The 10,212-nt window shown below is 36.6% G+C and overlaps 1 protein-coding gene across 1 annotated transcript; it reads right to left on the bottom strand.

Moving 5' to 3' along the window:
* Positions 1-1,003: 1,003 nt before the first annotated feature.
* On the bottom strand, positions 1,004-3,972 carry LOC145107371 (protein ENDOSPERM DEFECTIVE 1-like). Its single transcript, XM_079044240.1, has 6 exons — positions 2,731-3,972; positions 2,233-2,352; positions 2,030-2,146; positions 1,851-1,940; positions 1,390-1,497; positions 1,004-1,308 (listed from the first exon to the last, which is right to left on the bottom strand). The coding sequence occupies exons 1-6, from the start codon at positions 3,853-3,855 to the stop codon at positions 1,243-1,245; spliced, it is 1,626 nt and encodes a 541-aa protein (XP_078900366.1). The 5' UTR covers positions 3,856-3,972; the 3' UTR covers positions 1,004-1,242.
* Positions 3,973-10,212: the final 6,240 nt, after the last annotated feature.

Below are 10,212 nucleotides of genomic sequence, written 5' to 3'. Positions count from 1 at the left end.
CTATCCAAAAAATCTTCTGAAAAATAGTGAGAAATATGTTATCAAGCTTTAATTTAGGATGTCAAAATCAAGATTTTTTTTTTCTAGAATGGCTTTCATTTTCTAAGACCGTGATTAAGATCAAACTGGGATCAAAAATCTTATCGGATTTAAATAGTTATAAGCTTAAAACTGAAAATACATCTCTATTGTTGACAAATAAGAAGTTATATAGTGTTCGGAACATAGTGATCAACTTAAAATTAATATATGAACTTTAAATCTAACTATCTGGATAATCTTATATGACAAATGATGTACTTATGTCATTTACCCTTCAATAGTATAATTATTTTTTCTCATAAAACTCTTTTAGCAAGTACAATGAATGCAAACACCACACAAAAAAAAAATGTTTTGTCAACAATCATAAAATAATCTAATAAATAAATAACAACCCACCAAGATGTGAGCTTATGTGGCTTTCTGCCATATGCGATGTTCAATTTTCGAGCTCAATAGACAAATTTTGTGATGTTGCAATTTAGGTCGTTTTTACTTATACGTTCCTACGATCAAAATCACGATTTTAACAACACTAGCTCCAATAAAATAATAGTAATCATTATATATTTTATTTTATTATTATTTTCGGTTCAAATCCATTAACACTACCAATGCATATTTATGCATACTTGGGTCCAAATAACATCACAAGGAATTCATAATATACATATTGTCTTCCTTTAAACTAATGATATCTAGATCATCGAAAAATAACCCATTCATTGCAACTGATCAAACAAATCATCAATTAAAATCATCAATTATCATAGAGTAGCTACATGTTTTTCATGTTCGTTTGTTTAAATAATGATTGTCAAAACACATTCTCATGATATTTTCTTAAAGAGACTTCTCCGTATAAAAAGCAATACAATTCTGCAGTTTATTTTGGCTAAAGATTGGATTTTTTGGAGTGATAATTTGCAAGTTATAAATAATGATTGTCCACTCTGTAGAATCAACAAGTAAACAACTAATCATAGAAAATTTCTCACATCAAAATAACCTAGAAAAATTAGCACAATTTATAACAAGTAAATATAAACAAAGACAAACATCAAACAACTTGATTGCAGCACGCAAAATGACCATTTTATTATATCTTGTAACTATATAGAATACAAATCTTGTTCTCTTCTTTTCTTTTCTTTTCTTTTCACACTCAGAATAGACTTAACACCCGAATGTGTCTTGTTATTATTGTTTAGAAACATTGCTACAATGTAATTGAATTAGATGTCCCCGTATACTGCACTCTTTCACCTGCAATTCAATCAAAAAACAATTAGCCCAAAATTCAAGATCCATTAAAATTTGCATAAAATTTCTTGAAGAAAGTTAAACCTGTGATGTATGTGTGTTTGCCAATAAATTTCCACATTCCTCTACAAGTGCTTTTTCTATGTTGATAACTGTCGCTAATTCTGAGCTCAAACTATCCATTTCTTCTGCCTGGATTTTGGACAAGATTCAGTAAATTACATCTTTTTGGACATTTTTGAAAAATATTTAAGAAAATGATGGTGGACTTTGGGAAATGGAAGGAAATAATAAAGGGTCAAGTGCAAGAAATAGAAACATATTTTTGTTGATTGATTTATTATATGAATAAGTAAGGGCAATTTTGCAAAAAAGCTAGGACTTAATGGGGAAGGACCTTGTTTCTCTAATGTCTTTATTAAGACGTTCTTTCTATGATGATGATCATCATCATCATCATGGTACTTTGCTATGACTTTTCTTTTGGAAAATAAGTTATGAAAAGTTGATATTTAACTCATGTCTCCTATATGTAATGTTGTTACCTTAGGCAGGAATGTTTGCATGTGGTCAACTATCATTTCTGTAGTTTTTACTGCTGAATCAAGAGCCTCAGCTGCTTCTTTTATGTTAACCTGCAAGAAAACCGCATCTTCATCATCACCAAAACATACCAATAGGGGTAATATGGTAATTTCACAAGGTAAAACAAGTCATGTCTTACCTGAACATTTCCAGTTACAGGAAGCCGAAGCAATGAGTTGGTCAAAGCACTGGTTGTTCCTGATAAGGAACATGTGTAATCTTCCTCCAAACCAGACCATTCATCAAGATAAGGCATCTAAAATAACCCACAAATAGATAAGTTAGCTTAATAAATAATGAAATTGTAAAAAATATAAATGAATACAAAAACCATTTATTCACCTGAGCCTCAATAATGGTGGAAACTGCTTTTATGCGTTGCAGTATTGCAAGTTCAGCTTGCTTCTTCTTCACAGTCTCACGTAGATGAGCTATATCAGCTCCAAAGGAAAATAGTTGATTCTACAGAAAAATACAAACTTTTTTAATCAGAAATATTAGACAATTATGTTAGAAATATACTGTAATCTATAACAATATTACATTTATGATTCGCAACTTATGACCAATTTTCAATGGACCTTGTAGAATCTCGATGGACGATTCATTCTTTAAACTTTTTATGAATTTTTATCTCATCAAGATCAAGTTGATTCCACAGGAAGAGAAAGTTTCTTGATTACAAAGTATTAGACAATTATGATAATAACAATATACAGATGTAAAAGGTACTAAAGACTATTATTATATCCTGGAATAGGTAATAGATGTCATCAGATCAGCCTGCATTCATCAAAAAATACTTTTTGTACTCATAATTATCAACAAGGAGAGACAAACCTCCATTGACGTTTTCTGGGTTTGCATAGTGACTTGTGCTTTAGCGTTTGCGTATCTCCATTGCAAGTAATGATTATGAAGCAATTTTAAAGAATGGATATCTTCTTGGGAAGATTGAGGTTTCCTTGCCTTCCTTGAATCAACACCGAGTTTCATACTGGTGGGTTGTGGTGGCAGAGAGTTGCTTTTGAAAGAATTCTGACAAGAGGATATTGACAAATTAAGAGATCGGGAGCAAAGGGAAGACGAAGAAAACTTGGATAATGGAGGACAATTGCCAACGTCGGTGGTGCTGCTGCAACTGCTACTTCGAACGATCAATCTGGTGGATAATGTATCTTCGGCTGTCATGGAAGATCTCGTATCCGGAAGAGGCCATGTTCTGGTGTGTTGGGAGGAGATTGGGGAATTAGGGCACGAAGTTGAACCCCCGTGCATCTGTTCCGATTCGTTTGAGGGAGGTTGGGATTCAACAAAGCTCTGAGAAATTGCTATAGCGGTATCATTATTGGAGCTGAGATTGGACGATGAGAAGGACAATCCCGTCGATTGCAAGAGTTTAGCAGCATCAGTTACCGATGAACTCGTCGTCTGACGCTGTGGGAGCCTGAACCTTGAGGGAACGATCCTATCTGTCGTAGCTATTGGCGTATCAGATCTGGAAGATTTGCCTGTTCTCAGAGAGGTTGATTTAAATTTCTGAACTCCAAATCCATTCTCTTTGGCACTTTGTTTCCGGTGAATCGGAAAGGTATCAGGTTTAGCGTGCTGAAACGGGGTGTCCATGCTCCGAAAAGTCTCTGGGATGTTTTCGTGAGAAGAAGAAAAAGAAGCAGAAGAAGAAAGAGGTTCATGTTCATGGCTGCGCAGCACCAGGCGTCTCTGAGAGGGTGAGGGTTTTGATGATCTTTCAGGCACCGGAGTTGAGACTGAGTGATTAGATCTGGATATAGGTGACTTCATGGTCAGAGAGTGGAGATCACCGGCAGATGAAGAAGCGGCTGGAGACATAAACCTGGAGCTGACCTCTCTAACTCTTGGGCGGCGGTGAGGCAGAGGAGGAGGAGGAGGAGCCCCCTGATCCGCCGTTGACCCTGGAACAACTGCGGCAATGGAGTTGCTCATTGTCACCGGAAACAATGGAGCTGATTCAAGTGAGAAATGGTGAGGGAGGTCGGAGAAGGAAGATGGAGAAAGTAGCCGTTGCTGATTGTTTTCAAATGTTGGGGGAGCAACGGTTCACAGACCATAAAACTTGTTAATGTTTGCATCCGTTTTAAATCCATAAATAATGTCTTTATTTTAGGTATATTTCCGCCCAATTATCTTTTAATCTTTAAAATTATCTTTTAATATTTAACTAAGTTTTGCACGATTATTTATGATGTATACATTTCAAAGTTCTAAATAACGTGAAACGTGGGTTTGACGGTGGTCAAATCTTAGTTATGACGAGCTTTGACGAGTAATGGCGTTTTTCAATACATGATAATCTTATATACATTAAAAAAGATAAATCATATAATTATATAATTATATCAAATATATCAAGTTTTTAGAAGTGATATATTATCATTTAATATAAAATTTAACAAAAACCCAATTGTTTTATGTCCGATAAAAAAACAAAAACAAAAAAATCAAAAGGAAATTGTGCCTTGAAAAAAAACTCGCGCCATAACGCGATAAAACACGCATTGACACGTTATTTGGATGTCACACTTAACAAACTTGCATTAGACGTTTTTGTAACGACTACACCACGCTTCGCGTCATGACACGTCTTTGGGGGCACCATGACGCGCCTTTTAGAACCATGATACATTCTTATACGATTATGTTAGACTAAGGTTATCTGGTATGGTTACCACGGCCATAGCCGTCAACAAAAAACACAACCACAACTCTTCATATTGATTTTGGGATGGTGCGTGCGAGAAAGGAAGAGAGAGAAGGAGAATATTACAAATAGAAAGAGTCGTGGTGTAACGTCCTCCCTATCACATTCCTTCATGACAACGAGCAATAATGAGGTGGTCGGGTGGTGTTCGTTTTCGTGGTTCTCGTCAGGTGGACAACGAAGGCTCTCCGTTGAGAGTATACCGGATAGCCTAAGGGGTATGATTATTACATACCTAATAAAAAAGTGACATCATATCAACGTCACATCATCTTCAACACATCGTTACTATCACACAACTAGAACCGGTAGGTGTGTTACCATAACCTAAAACTCACCACACTTATTTTCTCCTCATCATCCCTTCACCCCATAAAACTCATAGGAAATGGTATTACATCCACCACACGTTTTTTTCTTTTCTTTTAAATGTAATTTAATAATTACAGTGCATGTTTTTATACACAAAGTACTATCATTGGGAGTGGAATTGTTTTTCTCGTGCGGTATACTTCTCTCGTAGCCTAAACCAATTGACTGCATCCCTGGATGATGTCGTATTCACCGCACCACCACGGTGACACGTCACCCACCACAAGGTGCGGTTTCGTTCCACTCCGTATGGCCTAACCCTTGGGAATGGTCACCATTCCACATTATCTATATTTTTTTTACATTAGATTATATAAAAAACATAATTTTTAAAATTAAATAAACATTTCACTAATAAAAAATTACATTGAAAACCTACATTACAAATTGAAAATACATAAAAATTTAAACTTAGAAATTTAAACCTACATCACTAATAAAAAACATTGAAATTAAACTAGAAATTTAAACTACTACTCGTCGTCATCATTCTCATCGTCATCGTCCTTGTCGTCATCCATATTGTCATTGTTCTGACCGAATTGCTTTTGTCATATGTCTTAAGTTAAATCGTGACGTAGATTGTGATGCGTTTCTCTATTTTTATTGACAAACGTCTCGTGAAGTATGTTGGGTTGCCGACTTGTATTAGTACAAGTGGATTAAGTATATCGTTCGGACTATCCATACAAATAGCCCTACCTCATTCTTTTATTATCATGTTATGTAAAACGATACTAGCAGGTATTACCTTCAGATGTTGATTATGCGTCACTTGCTTTTGAGGACTCCAAACGCACGTTCCACATCCTTCTTTGCTGACTCCTGTGCTAACTTGAACAAACTCCGTTTCTCATCGTTCGGATGTGAGTATGACTTGACAAATGTAATGTGCTCTAGATATATCCATTACCAAGGCATGTTTGGAGCTTTACCCTGCAAAATTTCGTTAAATGTTGGAGACACTCCAAGCATATCCAGGTCGTTGTTTGACCCCGCCATACCAAATAATGCATGACAAAATCATAGGTCATGTGAAACAACTGCTTCTAGTATTATAGTCGGCACCCCATGACACCTTACGTGAATTGGCCTCACCATGCATTAGTGTAACACCCGACTTTTAACACAAGGTACACCCAAAAATTTTCACTTATTATTTATAAAAACACATTGATGTACGTTTACATTAACAATCCAGTACAAGTAGTTATCACCAGGTTCAGTTAAAAGAAATTAGAATACAATGATCTGAGTCGGGTATCACAATCTCTCTTCTTCGATCTTAACTTCCTAAATAAGGTTAACTACAAAACACACATCAACAATAAATGATAAGCTATAGAGAACTTAGTGAGTAATCCTTAACAATGATACACATAATAATTATGACATATAAATACACCAATCACCAGGTGTATAATTATTTGAAACTTGCTTACCAATTAAGATTCACAATTTACTTGTCACTCAACTTACCATACTCTCTCTCTCTCTCTCTCCGTACTCTCTTTATACTTATTCTCTTTCTTTTCTCTTTAATCTTTCTATACCCATCCCCTTTCTATTTCTCTCTCCCTATCTTTATATTCATATTTACTCTTTGTTGAGTTTTTATTCAAAAATTGTTTCAAAAACATAAAAAATGCAACGGAAGATTTAAGATTTGAACAAAAATAAAACTAATTTAATTCCCACCAAGGATCATTTTGCAAGAGTTAGAAAGATTAAAACAGTCATAGAAGAGAAAGCATAACAACCTTTGAAGACTTTGATCCTCATGGGAGGTTGGATTGATGAAGATGCCATTAAGCTCTAAATTAATAGCTCTCTAAAAGTATCCACCAAGCAAGAGTAGAACCATCAAAACATGCTAGTATACACTTGTATTAGTTGTTCATAAGCCTTAGAAATATATACCAAATAGGTTGCTAGATCTTATGTTTTGTCCCTTAATCTTTATGTTTTGTGAGTTGGAATGATGAGATTTCATAAAGCTTGCAACTTTATGAATCTATGGGACTTTTGGGTATGATTATTGGTTTGGATCTGGTTTCTTGATGGGTACTGAGCCATGCATGAGATTTCCATAGAAAAACCCTTATTTGGCTCATTGTGGCTTCAAGACATGCATTGGACATGCATGTCTATAAAGCACCAGCTTTTATGATGGATTAGGTATTAGAATTTGTTCTGGAAGTAAATGAGTTGTGGACTTTATGGGATAAGTGCTTGATGAGAAAAGTCATGTTATATTTAGCTCCTTTGAATCTAGGGTTTGAGATTTTGACCTTATGGATGGTCTTATCAGGTAAAGTTGAAAACTTTATCCTTCTAGACCTTGTTTCAGATCAGATCTGGAATTTGGAGCCTTTGGGATCGAAGAAAACAACTTAATCTATTAAGGTGCTGAAAAGTTAGTGCCCACGGCGTGGTTCAGGTCGCCACGGCGTGGCGGTGAGTAAAATCGCGACTGGATGTTATTGGAGGGCCCCGACGTGGCCATAGGTGGCCACGACATGGCGGTTGACTAAAGTTAACATTGACCGTTAACTTTGACCATTGACTTTTGACTTGAGCTAACTTTTGGTCAAGCACCTATTTTGGAGGAAAAGCTCAATGTTTATTTGGTTTTGATTAATTAGGTGGTGCGTAGCAGCGATACTATATCAATGATAACAATAGGAGTAGAGCATTTTCTGTGAAGTGAGTCTTCTCACCACACTAGTCGGTCGAAGGCACCAATGACAACCCACTGATTCATATGTGTTGGATGTATATGACTATGTGACTATTACTGATATGATTGTATGATATATGCATGGAGCCGATCTGAGCTCGGAGTCATTATGGACTCGGGGTTGATACAAACCCAGGGGTTGATACAAACCCGACAAAACTACTTGTTGTTACATGGGGTTGATACGGACCCGACACAGCCACATGTTGTTATGTTTATATGTATGCGTATGTGGTATTTTGGGGAAGCTCACTAAGCTTTGTGCTTACACTTATGTTTATGGTTTCAGGTACTTCCGGTACAAAAGGGAAGGGCCCGACGTGATGACACAACAATTCTCCCCTCGTGTTTCCGCAATTATGATTCCTTTTACTCTGATGTTTTGAACAGTTTGTACCATGGTTGTTTTTGAGACTTATGATGTATGGGATTGATGATTTTGAAAATGAAAAATTTTAGCACTGTTTTTGGGACGTTACAACCACATTTATAGTTTTTGGTTTCCACTCGTGTGTTAGGTTCTTTGAAAACTGATGATATTTCTGATTGTTGTGGTTGTAACCTAGGAAAATTTTATGCTTTACCGTTTAATAAAAGTGTCACTCGTTCTATTGCTCCCTTTGATATTGTGCATTCTGTGTGGGGCCCATCCTTAGTCACCTCTAAATCGGGATCTAACTATTATGTTTAATTCTTTGATAATTGCACTCGTTATTTATTTTATGAAGCGCATGTCTGGCTTTTTCACCATATATAGTGTCTTTAGAGCCCTTGTCAAGACTCAACACTCTGCTGTCATAAAAAATTTTCAGTGTAATTTGGGAAGGGAATTTACCTCCAATGATTTTAAACATTATTGGCATCTAATGGTACTGTGCATCAATCATCATGTACAGACGCCCCTCAACAGAATGGTGTTGCAGAAAAAAAACATCGACATCTCATAGAAACTGCAAGATCCTTACTACTCTCTGCTCAAGTTCCCAATATGTTTTGGGGAGAAGTTTTTCTTACCGCCACTTATGTTATTAATCGCATTCCTACTGCGCAACCTTCGGGGAAGTCTCCTTATGGAATGTTGTTTGGGCAACTTCCAGATTATTCTTCATTACGAGTGTATGGGTGTACATGTTTTTTCTTGAAGCCTCATGTAGAGAGAGATAAGTTGTCTTCAAAATCAACCCTTTGTGTATTTTTGGGATACGGTATTGGTCATAAAGGTTATGGGTGTTATGATCCGCCGAATCAAAAGTTATATGTATCTCATAATGTCACCTTTTTGGAGCACATTTCGTTATATAACATTCCTGTTCAGTCACATGATGCAAATCGAGAGGAGCTTCATATTATTGATCTGTTTAGCATTGATATTGATGATTCACCACCTGCTGCTGATCCACCACCTCCTGTTGATCCACCACCTGCCGTGATCCACCACCTGTTGCTGACCCTCTACCTGCAGCTTATCAGGACCCCCCACCATCGAGGCCTTATCATAATAAAAAGTCCACAAAGCTTTCTAACTTTGTCTATTCCTCTTACTCACCAGTGTTTGCATCCTTTATTAATAATGTACATTGTCTCTCTGAGCCAACATCCTATAAAGAGGCCGTCTTTGATCCCCTTTGGTAGACCGCTATGGTTGAGGAACTTGCAGCTCTTTATCAGACTCATACATGGCATCTGGTTCTGCTTCTGCCCGAAAAGCACATGATTGGTTGTCGTTGGGTATATACAATCAAAAAAAGTTTGATGGATCCATTGAGCGTTATAAAGCCAAACTTGTTGAGAAAGGGTACGCACAAAAGTATGGTATGGATTATTAGGAAACTTTTGCTCCTGTTGCAAACATGACAACTGTTCGCACCTTGATTGCAGTTTCTTCAATTCGCCAATGGAAGATTTATCAGATGGATGTCGAGAATGCGTTCTTGAATGGTGATATTCATGAGGAAGTATACATGTATCCTCCCCCATGTATTGCTCACCAACCAGGTGAAGTTTATCGACTTCGGAAGGCACTATATTGTCTCACACAAGTCCCTCGTGCTTGGTTTGAGAAATTTTCTACGGTGATTACTTCGCTTGGTTTTCGACCAAGTAATCATTATTCGACTATATTTGTTCGGTGTACGAGTGCAGGTCGGATTATTCTTTCCTTATATGTCGATGACATGATTATTACTGGTGATGATCATGATGGTATAGAATCTTTGAGGCTTGATTTGGCTCACCCTATTGCTACGAAAGACTTAGGCTTGCTGCGTTATTTCTCGGGGGAATGAAGTTGCTCAATCTCCAAAGGATTATCTTTTATCTCAAACGAAGTATATTTAATATTTGTTTGGACGAGCACGACTCATGGATAATTGGACAATTGATACGCCTATAAAGAGTAATGCAAAATATTCTCCAACTGATGGTGTCCCCCTTATCAGATCCAAGCCTTTATCGTATCATTGTAGGGAGT

Source organism: Lactuca virosa, chromosome 4, assembly GCF_052849685.1.
Source record: "Lactuca virosa cultivar CGN04683 chromosome 4, Lactuca_virosa_CGN04683_v6, whole genome shotgun sequence".
Classification (NCBI taxonomy): domain Eukaryota; kingdom Viridiplantae; phylum Streptophyta; class Magnoliopsida; order Asterales; family Asteraceae; genus Lactuca; species Lactuca virosa.
This window is presented reverse-complemented; position numbering and strand designations above follow the sequence as displayed.

What these genes read in the sequence shown, in the direction of transcription:
- LOC145107371 (XM_079044240.1), bottom strand. Translation starts at nt 3,855, where the DNA reads ATGAGCAACTCCATTGCCGCAGTTGTTCCAGGGTCAACGGCGGATCAG. An exon ending in TGCAAACATTCCTGCCTAAG is followed by an intron (nt 1,498 to 1,850) that starts GTAACAACATTA and finishes TCCAAAATCCAG; the next exon opens with GCAGAAGAAATGGATAGTTT. An exon ending in CAAACACACATACATCACAG is followed by an intron (nt 1,309 to 1,389) that starts GTTTAACTTTCT and finishes ATTGAATTGCAG; the next exon opens with GTGAAAGAGTGCAGTATACG.